This window comes from Lycium barbarum, chromosome 10, assembly GCF_019175385.1.
Source record: "Lycium barbarum isolate Lr01 chromosome 10, ASM1917538v2, whole genome shotgun sequence".
NCBI lineage: Eukaryota > Viridiplantae > Streptophyta > Magnoliopsida > Solanales > Solanaceae > Lycium > Lycium barbarum.
The window spans coordinates 123,435,952-123,453,047 of NC_083346.1; the positions used below are offsets into that span (position 1 = coordinate 123,435,952).

Consider the following 17,096-nt stretch of genomic DNA (forward strand, 5'->3'; position numbering starts at 1 on the left):
TCGGTAACTAGCATCGGGTACCCGTCGCGGCTCCTAGCTGGGTAGTGACAGAGGCACTGGCAAAACGCCTCGGGGCTCACGTGCTGGGCTTAGTTCCTGTGAGGCTTACGCCCTAAACACGCTTAACGCCCAACGCTCGGGGCTCACCTAACAGTTCTTACACAATTTATATATTAAATTCTTTAATTAAAATCGTTGACCCTTATAATTCTTTAACAAATGAATGATACTTAATATATAGTTTTTCATCTATAGAAATAAGAAGATTTAGTGTAACTCAAATAACAAGTCGTAGTATTGCATATTTACTATTTGAGAACATCGTGAGGGTGAATATCACTTAATTTTTCTTTTAAAAATACATAGCCGATTTGTACATTTTCACTTGTCATTGGTCTTTTGTCCTATATATCAAAATTATCATACTTTATTATTTCGCTATTTGAAAGTAATTTCATTTTATTCATGAAGGAATTACGTTTTAATTATAATACTGATAAAGTTTATTGATACAAAATGAATAGTATGATAGTAATATTGTTTTAAGAAATTGTGATTTTTTCATTGTTTGAAAAGTTAAGATGTTAAAGTTGATTTGTATTACATAATAGCTTTTATTTCATTGTATTGTTTATACTTGTAAAATTATGTTACATATAATTGCAAGTTGTAAGCAGGGGTGGCTCAAGGGTGAGGTTAGTAAAGCTTTTGTTTTAGACCCTCAAACTTTTGAGGCCCCAAAAATTTTTACCGATGAATTTTATGGTTTAAGTTTCTCTTAAATAATATTGAAGATTGTAAAAAGAAGTACAAAATATATATAACAAAAGAAAGAAAAAACACTATCTACGTTTTAAAACTTTGAACTAAACTACTCAAATCTTCATATTATTAAATAAAGTTTTTATAATAACATCCTAGGTAATGTCTTTAAAACACATAGCTAATATCATATTGACTTGAATTGATCCTCACTAATATAAATACTAATTACTATTATCATTTATTTACAGTTTTCTTTTATTTTTTATGTAATTTTACCTATTTAAAAAATATTTATTGTAATTATAATATTTTACGAATACTAAAAATATATACCCGTGGGGCTTACGCCCCATGCCTCGAGGCTTACGCCTCGTCGGGGCAAATATAAAACGCCTGCCTTACGCCCCCGCCTTTTAAAACACTAATTACAACCACAAGCCAAGGGACGAAGAGCCAGGGGTTCCTACCACACCAAATTATACTATTTATATATAATTAAAAAATAATTTTTTATGTATATAATACTTTACCTTTGAACTCCTGAGAGGATTTCTTCGCCAAGATAAAAAAAAATAAAAGGAGAAGAAATTAATTTTTCAATAGAGTGGTTTAAAGGAGAACAAAATTACTCAGAGCTGCCACTAAAGCTGGCCGCCAGTGAAGGTATGATTTACTTCTCACTTGTACCTCTTTATAACAGACAACTCGCTAGCTATTATTTTATTTTTCAATTTCTAAGTATACATGTCGAAAAAATTTAGTGTACATATTTATGAACAAATTACTGATAAGACCATTAGGATTAGGAGAAATTGGAACAAAGATGTTATAGCCTGTATTTTGTACGTTCGGATAATCCAAGATAATTGTGAGAAGTTAAGGGCAAAGCTATATTTTGATCTTGCTTAATACGCAAGTTGTTTATGAAAATTTTCGATGTGGAAATATTAAGAAAGGCTAAGGGAAAAAAAGGAAAATTCACAAGGTGGCTCATGAAAATATTAAGGAGAATTTGGTTTTAAAAATGAAATTTTGGAAAGTTAATATTTCTTGAACAAATGGGCCATGTGGTCGTGTAACATGATGGTCCTTGGCCCACATGGGTGTATTATATAAGTAGATAAATATGACAATTTATTATATTCTTCACAACCTTAGAAGATTCAAGAAACTTGAAGAAAAAGGAAAGAGGCCATTCGGCCATGGTCTTGGCCGAACGAGACTATACAAAATTGATCCAAAAAAATTATTTCTTCTAGAAATTCAACCAATTGGAACGTCCTCTTTAACGTGGAGTGATTGTTGGAGTAAGTAAAGCATTTGTTGTGCAAGTGATGAACCTAGCCGAGCAAGAAGAGATAAGTGAAGAAAGGTATGTGTTCAATCTTCTTTTACATGTGTTATGGATAATTTATGTATGTTGTAAAGTGAAGAAATGAATGAAATTCATGAAAGTATGTGTGTGGAAGTTGTGGCCGAATGGAGGTGGAGTTGTGTAGATGTGATGAATTGATTTTACTTAGTATTTTAATTGTTGTTGTGGTAGATTCTATGATGTAAAATGAGGATTTAATGGTTTGAAATGAAGTTGTAATCGTTTGTGGATTATGGAAGAAATTAATGTGATATTAGTATGGTTCCTTATAATTATAAGAATAGAGTTGCTAATGTGTAGGTTGTAAACATAATTCATGAATTTGAAAGTGAGACATGTGTTTGGAAGATTGTAAGTTGGGTTGTTGTAATTGAATTTGAAAGAAGGAAATGTGTTGTCATTGTTCTTGTTGAATTTGGAAGGTTTCGGGTGAAGTAATATGTTGATTGGGTTGTTTGAAATATTATGTGAATCGTTTGAGGTATTCTTGAACCATGTTAGAATATATTTTGGATTGATCGTTGAAGTTGTTGGTATGATTGTTGGTATTGTTGTTGATAATTTGGCCGAGTTGAATTCTCGGATTGTTGTTGACAAATTGGCCGAGTTGCATTCTCGGGTTTGTTGTTGAATTGGCCGAGTTAGATTCTCGGGGATGGTGTATTTACAGGGGAAATGCTGCCGAAATTTCGGCAGACTATAAACGAATTCATTTGAAAGACTAAGACAAGTATATGTCGATAAGTCTAATGATTATGTCAATTCTCTTGAATGTAGATTAGCAAGTTTGGACAAATAAGCGTAGCTAATTGGACGTGGGACAAGTATGTAAGGCTTACCCCTTCTTTCTTTTTGGCATGGTCTTTGTGAAATGAACAGACGATATGTATATGACTCCAAAGAAATCCCTATTCTTAGAGCCACTAGGATGGCTAACGTTCTTGATTTCCATAAGCTGTTTCATATGGTTTTGATGCGTACCCATGATGTCCGAAGTTCTATTTGATATGTTTCCAAATGGCATTCTGATATGACTAAAGTTTTGATTTTCAAATGCTAGCACGTTCGATTATTCTATTGAGTCTTTGATATATTTTGATATGTACATATGGTTCCAAAAGCTCTGTTTGATTTGATCCGTAACGATATCCGAAAGGTATTTGATATGATTGTTGCTTTGATTTTCCAAAAATGGCTTCTGAAACGCTCGTAGAAGGTTCCGTACTTCAAACGCTCATAACTTTCTTATATTAAGTCGGATTGACCCGAAACTTGTTTTTGAGCCTTCAGGTGTCGGTAAGTATACTTGTCTATCGAGTCTTGATTTATATGCATATAGTTTCTCACGACTCTGCTCGTGCACACCTCAATATGTCTATTCACCGAGTCCCGGGCCGGGTATGTTATCGTGCGTACTCCACTGCATTGTTCACCGAGTCCCTCTCACTTGCGGGCCGGGACACGTTATATGTACATGTATATGATGATTTGATGATACGGGGATAGCGGCCAGGATGGCATATGATGACCTTATTCACCGAGACCCGCAATAGAGGGCCGGGACACGTTATGTATATATGGTATATGATGCTGATATGCATGATTCTATCCACCGAGTCCCTCAATAGAGGGCCGGGGCACGTTATATGTATACATGATATGTGATGTTGACAGACATGATTCTATCCACCGAGTCCCTCACTAGAGGGCCGGGACACGTTATATGCATACAAGATATACGATGTGGACATGTATGATGTTATCCACCGAGTCCCTCACTGTAGGGCCGGGACACGTTATCTGTATATATGATATGATGTGGATATGCATGATTTTCATTTAAAAAGGCAAGTGCTTTCATGTTTTAAAAGGTCATACTTGATTCTGGTAAATCTCTGTTTCAGTTATGATCCTCTTTTCTGTATTCCATGCCTTACATGCTCCGTACATATTCCGTACTGACCCCCTTTCTTCGGGGGCTGCGTTTCATGCCACGCAGGTACACCCAGATGAGTAAAGAACATTGCTAGAAGATGTTTCAGCTGGATTGGCAAGCTCCATTTGCCCTGGAGTGTTTCCAGGTCAGAGTATTATGCTATGATGTTTTGTTCGAAGTTAGAGACTTTGCAGACAGAGTCGTGGGTATAGAATGTCAGTGTTGTAAGCGGCTCCATCAGCCGATGTGTCATTTTGTATTATGTGATAAATTCCATATAATTACAGATTTTGTTTGATTTGAGAACAAAGAAAAAGAATATTTCTGAAAGCCTTACTATGTATTTCATGTTTATTTGATTTAAAGGTCCAAAGAGGTTATGTGTGTATTAAGAGTCAGAGGGTTCGCTCGGCTCTAAGTAAGGGTCGGGTGCCCATCACACCCTAGCGAGATTAGGGTGTGACAAAAGATGAAGCAGAATAATCGTGATAATAGTCAGTTAAAGTTTTTCCCCATACTTATAGTTAGACTTTTTTTTTTTTTTTTTTTTTGCTGTAGAACATTTGTATTTTGGGTGATATGGTTTGATTCAATTGCTTTTAACTATTGTAATATTCAATATTATCCTTTTGTAAAACTGAGATGAATTGAATATACAACAACAACTACTATGTTCTTCATTTAATTTGAATCTCGTGTCATCGTCATACCAAATAAAAATAAAAATGATTATAAATTAGGAGAGAAAGGCATTGTAGGTGATGAAATTAAGCACTCAATGAACAAAGAGTTGATGAGAAATGCAATATGAAATTGGTGAGATTTTTGAGAGTTTTAGGAGAAATTGAAGTAAAGAAGAAGCAAAATAATCAAGATAAAATAATTTTTCAAAATTTATGTTTCTTTCATGAACGGTGATGGTGTTAGTTTAATGTTTTGCACCATCTCGTCATCCGTTGTGACTCACTCTTAGTGGGCGTTTGGACATAAAAATTTGAAAAAAGGAGTATATGGGAAAAAGTAAAAGTTGAAAAATGATATTTGGAAATTGGAGTTGTGTTCTGCCATGAATAATACACAACTCGGAAAAATGTTGAATTTTTGTGAGTAATTTGGAGAGAAGATGAACAAAGAGTTAATGAAGTAAATGGAGAAATTTTGCGAGTTTAGGAAAAACGGGAACAAAGAAGAAGCAAAATAATCACTATAAATAGTTAGCTAGCGTTTGGCCATAGATTTTGTGAAACTTAAAAATAAGAGCTTTGAAGTTGTGTTGAAATGGTTTTTGGAACTTGAAGTTGTGTTTGGACATGCATTTTAAATGGAAATAATATAAATGTCAACGATGCCAGTTTAGTGATTTTCACCATCTCGTCATCCATTGTGACTCGCTCTTAGTGGGCGTTTGGGCATAAAAAAAAAATGTGAAATTTGAAAAAAGTAGTATTTGGGAAAAAGTTGAAAATGGTATTTGAAAATTAGAGTTGTGTTTGGACATGAATACAACTTGGAAAAAATGTTGAATTTTTGTGAGTAATTTGGAGTGAAAAATGTGAAAATAGATATTTGGAGTTTTTCGAATTCCTGAAAATTGTGAGAATTCTATGTCCAAACATGACTCCAACATACAATGTCGGAAAAAAAAAAGTGAAAATATCATTTACTTCATCCAAAAAAAAAAAAAAGTGAAAATTATCCATGGCCAAACAAGCCCTTAGTAGTTTACACCATAAACATCAATTTGATCTCATACTTGATGACAAACACGACTTCTCAAAAAAAAAAAATAGAAGAGAAGTTTACCGGTGAGGATTGAGGAAGATCCATTTGCTAATTCATCTAATCTCAAATAAGGTACAATACTGCAAACCTTCCAGAATTCCTATCGCCGGCCTTGTATTGGTTTTTCCCTTTTCCAACACATAAGCTTGTTAAACCCTACAATCTTTTTGTTGCTACAATTGTATCTTTTGATCAGTTTTTCGCTCTTTATATGGTATTGGATAATTCTGGTGGGATTCCTTTAATCAGATGTGGCTCAATGCCTCTACTATGGGACTCAGTAAGGTAGATATTGATGTGAATGATAAATTAAACTTATATAGCATGTTATCCAGGAAGGAAAAGGAATTAGTGCAATGAATGATTGAAATTTGTTTTGTTCGACAGATTGACAAAAGGAATTTGGATTAGACAAAAGTAATTTTGTTTCAGGGGTTAATTGAAGTTTGTTTTCATGGTGCAATTAAACTACTAAAAGTATAGTGATCTGTGCAGACTGATTGATACAGAGAATACGTGAGTTTTGCAGGCTTTATTAGGAAGATGAGAGATTGAGAGTTGCAATTTCTCAAACCAGTGTTCCTTCTGATTCCTCAAAGCCTTTTTCATTAGTACAGTACGATATATGTTTCCTACTTTTTATTTCTCTTAATTGCTATTGATAGTATTATTGTTTCTTAAGTATGATAATACAGAGGAGTCATTTCATTAAGATGAACCTACATGTAATATATCTTATGTTTTGGCTTTCACTTTCAACCGAGTAAGGATACAAATTTAACTGATAACATTGATAGTTTAAAAGCTTTCCGTTGTTAATGTAGTTTTTTCAATTGTGTTATACAATTTGCCCATTATGATCGTTCATGGTAGAATCATGAAGAGATTTTAGTTATCAAGGATTGTTTTTAAATGCCGAATTATTTAGCCATATTTTTGCTTTCTTTATGAAGTATGGATTGCGAATCTCCTTAAATAGGCCCAATCTATATATTTATATAAAGTGGGCTATAGCTTAGGTGATGAGGCACTTCCAAAAACCAAGAGACTCATTTATCTTCTTTTTTGTTGTTCTTTTTTTGCTCATTGTTTGGTTCGTGTTTCCTTTCCCTGATTGTTTATTTGTTACTGTAGTCAAGAAAGACAATAAAGAGTTGTGAGAGTTAAAATAAACAATCATGTCCATTATGACCCTCTAATTCTGGTGATAGTCATGGATAAGTTCTTCGGTAGTTATAATCCTTTCCCTCTCCATACAGTTTTAAGTACCATCTTTTTGAGTTGCATATTCTATCAAAACGTGGAGCATTATTCATGAGTTTCATTTTTGTAATTCTCAGAATCTCAAGTTCAAGCGAATAAGCAAAGAGCTCATAGGTTCATGTCGAAATGTCTTTATTTCGGGAAGTCCACGATAAATAATGTTGTTAATTGAATATGAACAGAGGTACAAGCATTACATGCTGAGAAGTAAGTAAGAAGCACAGATGATGCTAGGAGAATCCCCAAGATAAAGATAGTACTTCATTACATCGAATATATAGTTGCACCTTATCCAGCAGCCTTAGCTTTCTTTCTAGCACACACATTTTAACGGATATAGTTTAACCATTGTCCTCTGTTACAAAATTGGCTTCATCAAAGATATAGTTATACTTATTTCTTACGCTTATTGATATTGTCTCCATATAACTTAATGTTCAATACTTTGTACCAGAGTCCGTGAAAATATGAGAGTAGTGTGCTTGAGGCAGTTAAGTGTTCGTGCAATGATCCATTAAGAGATCGATGTTAGTATTATTCATAATAATATTCTCGTAAGTGAATTTATTCAAGGAGGTCCCTCTCTTTCTCTCTCGGACAGGTTTGTGTCAAACTATACAAGATTTATTGGTGTATTGATGTTAGCAAGTGTTCTTCTGTACCAAAATCTCTATGAGGCGGTATCGTATTTAGCGGATGGGTCCCTTTTAGTTATTCTATATTAAAGCAATAATCTCCTGAAGCTAAAGTGATAATTGTGTAGATACTAACTTTTATATTTTCCTATAGTTTATTTTCCTATAGTTTATATTTGAAGCATATGATATTCTTCCCCTGAAGTTGGTTGTTGCTTTATGTGGAGGGAATCTAAAGTGTGTGCAAAGGGCATGAGTTTCGTAAGACTTCTTAAATTTGACCCCTCATCTCCTAATTGTTTCTTAGGTATGAACACCATGGTACATCACAACCGAAAGAATTTAACATAAAAAGCTGATATTTGTTTTCAGTAAAACATGTAATAGTAAAAAGGTGGAAAATATACCTTTTTAAAAAAAAATTAAATAAGAGACTGAAAAGTTGCCCAGCCGAATTCATAATCTACTATCATATCAAGCCTTTAGTGTTTCCAGTGTTGCTGCTGGTGCTGCTTCTACCTTGGTTGGTGAGGCGTCAATCCATTTTTAAAAAGTTTTATTCTCAGATTGAAGTCTTTCAGAGCATTTCATTTAAGGTTTTCGCCGATATTTTTTATGTATATTTTATGGAGTCATGGATATGTTTGATTATTAAAGAAATTTCCTTTTATGAAAGTTAAAACATGGACTAATCAACAATATTTAGAGACTTCTCTGACCGCGCGAAGCGCGGGTAAAATCCACTAGTTTTTGTAGTATTGCAAGAGTATAGTGGTGGTAAGTTTAATGGACATTTTTTTTTTTTTCCCTAAACCAAGCACCCAGATTGTCTTCTGAGGTGTTGGGGGGTTTGGCATAGACCCCTACCTTGTTAATTAAATAATCAAAGATTACAAATAATCAAGGAGGAGGGCATAAACCTTACCTCTTCTATCCTAATACTAGGAAGCTGTATTAAGATAGGGCATGTGTATTGTAGCTTACATATTATCTACAACAACAACAACAACAACAACCCAGTGAAATCCCACAACGTGGGGTCTGGGGAGGGTAGAGTGTACGCAGACCTTACTCCTACCAAGGTAGGATGGCTGTTTCCGAGAGACCCTCGACTCAATAAAAACATAAAAAGAGGTCAGATACGGCTAAGAGATTCAAAGCGATATGGAAATGAAGTAACGCAAGCGACACAGATAACATAGAATAATCAAAGCACAGGAAATAACAGATAATAGCATAATAGCATAAATTAGAGCACAAGAAATTATACTACGATAATGCGACTATTAATAAGGCAGGGTAATGAGACTATCTACTAGCCTTCTACCATAATATGGGTCCTCCAAACCCTCCTATCTAAGGTCATGTCCTCGGTAAGCTGTAACTGCGCCATGTCGTGTCTAATTACCTCTCCCCAATACTTCTTTGGCCTACCCCTACCTCGTCTGAAACCATCCATGGCCAACCTCTCACACCTCCGCACTGGGGCATCCGTGTCTCTCCTCTTCACATGCCCAAACCATCTCAATCTCGCTTCTCGCATCTTGTCTTCCACCGAGGCCACTCCCACCTTGTCCCGAATATCCTCATTCCTAATCCTGTCACTCCTGGTGTGGCCACACATCCATCTCAACATTCTCATCTCAGCAACTTTCATCTTTTGAACGTGAGAAACCTTAACTGGCCAACACTCCGCCCCATACAACATAGTCGGTCTAACCACCGCTTTGTAGAACTTTCCCTTAAGTTGTGGTGGCACCTTCTTGTCACATAGCACTCCGGAAGCAAGCCTCCATTTCATCCACCCTGCCCCAATACGATGTGTGACATCATCGTCAATCTCCCCGCTGCCTTGCATAATAGACCCAAGATACTTGAAACTACTTTTCTTCTGGATGACTTGGGTACTGATTTATTCTCAGCTACCAACAACAAGATCAAGCACCAAAAAAAGTGGGTTCCCTACTCATCTAACTCGGACAGCCTCCGTCGATCAGTGGGAACTTGGGGCATCTAAGGTGGTTCATAAAACCATTCTGTATGTTTAGCAGGCTTAATCCTGAAAGAAGGAAATCCCATATAATCCATTCTGAAAGCTCCCAATGCTGCTGCTGGCAGCTCCCTTTCCTGATGTATATGAATTTCCTGGTCCAAGGTATTGGCATATTTCGACATTGCATCAGCGACCATGTTTGCTTCTCTCAAGCAGTGAACCACTTTGACATTTCCTTGAGTGACCAAAGACTTGATCTCCTCAATTAGCCTCTGATAATTCCATGGGATTTTGCAATTATCCTTGATCATCTGTACAACAAAAAGAGAGTCAATCTGTATTATGAGGTTAGTAATATTAAACAATTTACAAAGTTTTAGCCCGTAGAGAGCAGCCTGTATTTCACTGGAATTGTTAGTTAAGAATTGGAGAGGCTTGGCAAAAGCCATGACCATGTCTCCATTTCTTTTCCTCACTATTCCTCCTGTTCCTGCCTTTGCTAAGGAAGGGGAGCAACTTCCATCTGTGTTTAGGACATATGCAAAGTTTTCTGGGCATTTTCATTGCACCAACTTGCTGGTAATTCTAGGTCTGTAGTTCATAGCCATATCACAAACAAATTCCCAAGACCAATCATGATCCATTCTGCTGAAGACTTTGCCTAGAGTGGTCTTGACTTGGAATAGTATGTTTTGCTTGATTCTAGCATTGGTGGTGTTCTTCGAGTCATATTTTATTAGAGGTAGGTTTCTCTTCTATTTTCCCCATTGATTACAGAAGGTTTCTCTGATTGTCCCTTAATTATTTGACTGCAGCAAAATTCTGTTTAATTTCTCCACATTAGCTCGCTCTTCGGCGTTGCAATTCAGTCATCTTTTTAACAGTATGGATTCGCAAAGCCAGAATACTTCGTTGCAGAGACTGCAAAACGTTGAGAAGGTAGGTGCTTTACAGAATTATTGACTTAAGATGGGTTGATTTCAGTAGCTGCTATATTTGTATCTTTGTCGTAAAATACTTTAAGTTTTGATTTCAGTAATTGATACTAAATTATCATTCCTTCCCTACCTGAGTTTTTGTTACTTGCTCTCCTTTCCCGTATACCAAAATGTTTCAAGAAAGAGAGAGAGAGAGGGAAAAGAAAACAAAGAGAAGAATCTGCTTTGTGAATTGAGGAGAAATCCATATTTCGTTGATTGGGTGAAACACATAGACATGCTTAGGGATGTGTTACTCCTTGGAAAGGAACTCTACCATTGAGCTCTCCTAAGCCTTCTGGAGTTCCAGATCCTTCCTCAAATCTTGGGTCTAAAACCAGTTCAGTAGATCCAACTTCTCATTGTTTCATTGTTTGTGATGATTAACTATTTTTACCTACAATTGTGCATCTGAATCTGATGATGGTCAATAAAACAATTTTATTGTTGATTCTTCCTATAAGCATACGTGATACTACCCTCTGACTAATTACCTTCCCCTAGGCCGAATTATCTAAACTACCAGCTGTATAGGTGTTGTGGGATCTTTCTTAGTCAATAAAACTTGAGAAGATAGGATGATGATGCTGTAGTATTTCAAGTGCTATGGCAACTAATTGTAACTTGATGAAGAAATGATGATCTTTACTTTCAACAGGGAATCATTTATCGCTTATCTTGATTAAAAAAAATGTAACTGAAACATTAGACACATACCGGCTGTTGTTGTACTCTGATGTTTGCAGAGGATAGTCAGAGTTCTGGAGCTAGCAGGAGGCGTAATGGATGAAATGGCAAATCCGAGCGGTCCTAGGAAGGAGGTTATTGACAGCCATTGCAGTGAGTTCATGCAACTAATCAAGGTTTGGATATTCTTTACTTCTTTGTGAAAAATTGTAAACAAAACCATGTAAATGTGTAATAAGAAGCTGTTAAACTTTCTTGTTGTTACCCCTGGCATTTAAATGTGTAATTCGATCACTATTCTCTTGTTTACTTACTGTTTTCGGTCCTCCTTTATGTGCATTTATTTGCTGTTTGGTACTATAAATTTGGAGTTGTACTATAAAATTTGAAGCTTCTTTCCATGTATACAAGATAAAAATGGACAATTCTGGTTGGTCTGTGAACTTTTACATATAACAAGCTAGTCTGCTGTTGTCATGGCCACTTAACATTATTTTTGTCCGGAAGTACTGAGTCCGTACCTTGAGTTCTGATTGAACTAGATTCAGTTTGAGAACTAAATGAATGAAGTTTTACCAATTGCAACAGGACATCCAGGTCACACTGCGAGAAGAAATCAAAAGTGCATGTGAATATCGTCCTTTCGAGAAGTGTGACTATGTACCGAGAATATCAAACGAGATCTGTTGCAAGAAACTGGAGTATGTCATCTCTCAGTTTGATGATATGAAGCGAACAATTGAGGGGTATCATGCTGCATCATTAGACAATATGGCCCTAGATTAGTAGGTATTAGTCAGTGCTGCTTCCTGTTCATGTGGCAACATAAATATATACAACAATCACTACACCTCAGTTCCAAGCAAGTTCGGATCGGCTAATCTGCCAAGGTTTAAGCATTTAAAGATTTCAAACCAATGCTTTTGTGTGACTAAGATTGCTGATGGATCTCTACTAATGATTTTAAAACTCTTGTTGTCGTTGAAAATTTCTTCAAACATGATATTACATGGGTCTGTGAAATTGTAGGCTCTTGAGTAAGCGATGATGAGTTGAAGTACTTGGAATATTGAATCAAGACTTCCCTTTGAAACAATTCTTGGATTTCCCTGTAATGCTGGATTTATCTATTCAGTCAATACTTTAGTTCAGCATTCTGTTGTTGAATTGTAGGAATGATACATTTGGTGTTCACTTGTTTATGCAATGAACTTTGCTAAATGTTGCAAAATTGCGCTATTGTTGGTTATGGATTTCATATTGTCCTTATTCTTCTCCTGTTCAACGGAGACCCCATTATTATTCACTGCTGTCCATGCAAGTCGACATGTGGATGCCATGTTTAATTTAAGAGCTGGCTTCGTGCAAGACATTGCTTAGGACCTACGGGTCACACGACAAGTGCACGATCTACTTTGCAAGTTCCATTCTTCAACCCTTCGCCTATCGGCTTGGTAGGCAAGCTACCTCTATCCGTATTTGGTTTTGATTCGTTACACTCATAAGCTCCAACAAGCCCTAGAGTCTCTTGCTGCCTAAAATTCTACCAAGAGAGTGTTGCTTTACGTTTGATCCTTGTACTCGTAGAATGTTTTGCATTCTCCACTTTTGGATCTCGCAAAGAGAATACATGTTTTTCCCTCTGACTTTCTCTCTCATTTGCCGAGCGAAGAAAGCAGGATTTACCCCAGCTACCGCTATCCTTGGGAAACCAAAAGAGCTATCGAATGAAAGAGATGCAGTCTCTCCCTTGGTCTTTGGAGAGGAAAGGGCAAAAGAAAATGTTCTTCATGCAAGTATTTTTGTTTCCTATGTCCTTACTAGTCAAAAAGGGGGTAACTCAATAGAAATAGTTGCTTTTATGAAATATCTAGGTCGTCAGATCTACGTATGATTTTACCTGCATGTCATAGCTTATAACTTAAGGTTGTTCTGTGTACATTTTTATAAGTATCATATAAGGAGAATGTTGTGTGTTTGGAGGAATGGAAGGCGTACTCAACTGGTACAAATATAAGTTTTGTCCAGTGAGTGATAAACACTAGCAAGTAAACTACAAAAGGATCTTGCTTGGTGCAATATAAGCGGACAAGTTAGTTATAATTAGCTCAAATGTTACTTCTTTGCCCGGTTTTGATTGTTTTGACTTAAGTTAGCAAAAAAGTGAGAAAATAATAATAAAAAGAAAATTTAAAAGGGTAGAGAGATCACTGAGTCTTTATTACATTCCATGAAGTTGGGCCCGTACTTCTCGTCAGATGTCTCTGTTTACTTGGGGCAATTCGCAAGTGGTCTTTAAATTTTGTCCCTCATATTTGTGGTCTTTAAGTTTTACGCTTAGCTTGGATACCTGAGGTTCTAGGTTCGAACTCCCGCTCAGGCATAAAATAAAAAAATAATTTCGCAAGGCAGGGCTGGAGGGAGTGTATGCCGGATCCAGCATAAAGTCCTTAAGGAAAAACAAAAGTTATGCTCGAGGGGGCATAACTTTTCCTCAAGGCATAGTTTTAGTTATGCTTTATGGGGCAAAACTTTTCCATAAGGAACTATGCCTTATGAGACAGACTTTTAATTAAGGCATAACCAAAAGTATGCCTCATAAGGCAGAATTTTTCCTTCAGACAAACTTTTAGTGTTGCCTTAATGAAAAGTTCCGCCTTATGGGGCATAATTTAATTATATTTTATGGGGCACACTTTTAGTTAAGGCATAACTAAAAGTATGCCCCATAAGGCGAAACTTTTCCTTGAGGCATAATTAAAAGTTTACCTTGAAAAGTAAAAAAAATAAAATATATGTCTCAAAGCAAAGTCTACTCCCTCCGGCATAACTTTAGTTTTTCCTTAAGGATTGTATGCCGGATTCAGCATACACTCCCCCTGAGCGGGGATTCGAACCCAGAACCTCAGGTATCCAATCGAAGGGCAAAACTTAAAGAACACAAATATGAGGGGTAAAATTTAAAGAACATAAATATGAGGGGCAAAATTTAAAGAACACCCCAAAAGAAGGGCAATCCGTGCAAAAAGTACTTTACTTGGGTCAATGAGAATTCAATAAGACCAATCAAAACTCTCTATAAAGCCTTTCATCATTTACAATAAAGCCCAAAAGTATTGTCATCAACTTCTATGCACCTTGTCTCTCTCTTTTCTCTTCTCAAAAAAATAACAAGACCTCATCAACTCTTCAAAGACCTCAAAAAAGAATTCTTTCTCCCCTTATCCTCTAAACCACAAAACCCCCTTATTTCTTTCATTTTCCTTAGTACTTCCATTTCTTTGAATCAACTATGAAGAATCTTTGTAGAAAAAGCACAGTTCATCCAATTACTTCACCTTTAGTATTATCAGACCAGCTTTCTTTGTTACCAGCTACAATCTTGACACTAACAGCAGCTTTATCTCAAGAAGATAAACAAGTCTTGGCGTATCTAATTGCTTGTTCTTCCAATAATTTCTCCAACAATCTTGGAAACACTCACAAAAACTCAACCACCACTTCTACAGACCATCCATATTGTTTCAACTGCTACTGTTTCAATTGCTATATGAGTTACTGGGTAAAATGGGATTCATCTCCTAATCATCAACTCATTCATGAGATTATTGATGCTTTTGAAGGCATGGTATTGAAGAAGAAAAAAGGAAAGAGCAAGAAGCAGAGGAGGAATAAGAACATAGGATCATATGGTGGTTCTTGTGAGGTTAAAATGAACACTGAAATGTGTGAGAAAACTTGTGGAAGCAATGATGGTGTTGTTAGTGAAGATGGTTATAGAGAACTGGATGAAGGAAATGAGAAAGGGTCTGTTAGAAGATTTGTGAGCTTTCTTGGTCAAAGCTTCTGGAGTGTTTGGCATATCTGAAAACTTTAAGGTAATATTGAAAAAAATTAGGTTGGTTTTGTTCATTTTGGTTGTTTTTCACCCATTATCCGGTACTTGTATTGTGGCCTGGTTAAATGATTCGAGTCGGAAAGTCCCACATTGCGGTTAAAGTACTCTCTAACAAAGTAGCCAACATAAGCTCGACCCCAAAACCTTTAGTTAAGGATGAAAGAATACTTATTATTTTTTCACAACCCTGGGTGGTTTGTCCATTTTTCACTTCTATAGAAGTTTTTTTTAGTTTCTTGTTGTTCTTTGTCCCTGTTCCTATTTTTTGGGGGTTCTGTAAGACCCTTCATAACAATGTAAAATATGGCCCTTTTTGAATGTTCACTTTCAATTTTATTCTCTGTCTCCATATTTTTCATCAATGCTTAGTTAGGATGTTAGGATTTCCTTTTAATTTTCCCTTTTGCTTAAGAGTTATGAGTGATTGAGATAAAGAATAAACCAAGTCCAAGGAAAGTGAGTTTGTTTCTTTTTGAGGAAATATATTGTAAAGGAGATACATTCTGTTGGATTTTTATGCTAATAAATTCAAAAAAAAGGAAAAAAAGAGAGAGACGTATTCAGTCGATAGTTATATGTTTTACATTCTTTGAAAAATGGAACTTTAGTGAATTTTGTTTATTACTTGCACCATTTGATGTGAAGGTGTTACTATTCAGAGTCATATAAATTTCTGAATAAATTATTTGGTTATCATTTCTTAATTTTTTTTAAATATTCAGAATTGTCGATTTGTAGTACTTTTCATGTAGCGTGCAAATATGTACATTTTGTTTTACAAAAAATATAAAAATATATACCCGAATTCACATTTAAAATTAAGTGTTTTGATCATTTTGCTCGCAACCCCTTAACATATATTGAGAAATCAAAAGTACTCCACTTGATGATAGAGAGATTTTTGCAGCTGGCATGGTTCGAAACTTATAAATAAAATAATGGATTTGTTTCTCCATCTTTTTCACTTAAATACAAAATTTAGAGAATTTTGTTTATTTATGGTCAATGTAAGACAGTAAGAGGTGGGAAATTCTTGGTCATCTATGGACAGTTTGAAGACCTTATTAGAACTGGTCGGCCACTATTATTGTTATTATCTTAAAATTGAGAAAAGTAGTATTCCATTGACCTTTTGTTAGCCTGATAAAATGACAAGGTCTAAAATTGTGGTTTACGAGTGATTCGAATTGATTTTGTGCATATATTCAGAACCAACATTCCTTCATTTGGCTCGAGGAAACTGAAAAGGCTACTTCTAGTTTTTGTCATATTGCCATGAATGAGTCAGATATGCATGTTATGCTACTTGTGTGTTTCCTCAACTATCACTAAATATTTGTAATAGCCTAAGATGAGAAACAAACATACCCAAAAATTATGTGGTAGGCTATAACATGTACGGTCGTTACCGTCCAAATTCATAACGCGTGGTATTTTTTGGTACGATAGACCTCACAAATGTATCTTTTGGGCTACGCTATAATCGAGCTCAAAAGTACGTGTACCATGTGAACTTATATTATGCCTTATGAAACGCGTCACTTTCTCACAATGTGAGATTCAACTCAGGTGTAAAATGCTTTCCTCTCCTATTTTGATATGAGATTCAACTCAGGTGTAAAATGTATCTTTCTTTAGAAGTTTGCTAATCTAGAAACTTGTCTAAGTCATCTTTTCGGCTAGCCATAATTGGCCCACCCTCCGTCATGGGTGTCATAGGAAATAGATCCAACTATTATCAAGGAAATAACTAGATGAGATGGCAAGAATTTTGAGTAAAGATTT

General features: G+C 35.7%; 2 protein-coding genes across 7 annotated transcripts; both read left to right on the forward strand.

The window, feature by feature from the left end:
* Positions 1–1,309: 1,309 nt before the first annotated feature.
* LOC132613641 (mediator of RNA polymerase II transcription subunit 11) lies at positions 1,310–12,644 on the forward strand. 6 transcript variants are annotated; one of them, XM_060327754.1, is made up of 5 exons: positions 5,808–5,930; positions 6,388–6,474; positions 10,565–10,688; positions 11,473–11,589; positions 12,002–12,644. In XM_060327754.1, exons 3-5 carry the CDS (start codon positions 10,635–10,637, stop codon positions 12,197–12,199), a joined length of 369 nt encoding a protein of 122 aa, XP_060183737.1. In that variant the 5' UTR covers positions 5,808–5,930; positions 6,388–6,474; positions 10,565–10,634; the 3' UTR covers positions 12,200–12,644. The 6 variants fall into 6 exon arrangements, with proteins under 6 accessions (XP_060183738.1, XP_060183736.1, XP_060183737.1 ...); XM_060327755.1 differs by lacking the exons at positions 5,808–5,930; positions 6,388–6,474 and adding an exon at positions 1,310–1,428; XM_060327753.1 differs by lacking the exon at positions 6,388–6,474 and having other exon boundaries at positions 5,778–5,930.
* Positions 12,645–14,517: 1,873 nt separating this feature from the next.
* LOC132614130 (uncharacterized) lies at positions 14,518–15,647 on the forward strand. Its single transcript, XM_060328497.1, has one exon. It carries the CDS (start codon positions 14,706–14,708, stop codon positions 15,279–15,281), a length of 576 nt encoding a protein of 191 aa, XP_060184480.1. The 5' UTR covers positions 14,518–14,705; the 3' UTR covers positions 15,282–15,647.
* Positions 15,648–17,096: the final 1,449 nt, after the last annotated feature.

Bases quoted from the DNA above. Each gene is read 5' to 3' on its own strand.
- LOC132614130 (XM_060328497.1), top strand. From the start codon at position 14,706: ATGAAGAATCTTTGTAGAAAAAGCACAGTTCATCCAATTACTTCACCT.
- LOC132613641 (XM_060327751.1), top strand. From the start codon at position 6,118: ATGCCTCTACTATGGGACTCAGTAAG. The intron at 6,144-10,564 runs GTAGATATTGAT...ATTTGACTGCAG, and splicing joins CTACTATGGGACTCAGTAAG to CAAAATTCTGTTTAATTTCT. The intron at 10,689-11,472 runs GTAGGTGCTTTA...TGATGTTTGCAG, and splicing joins GACTGCAAAACGTTGAGAAG to AGGATAGTCAGAGTTCTGGA.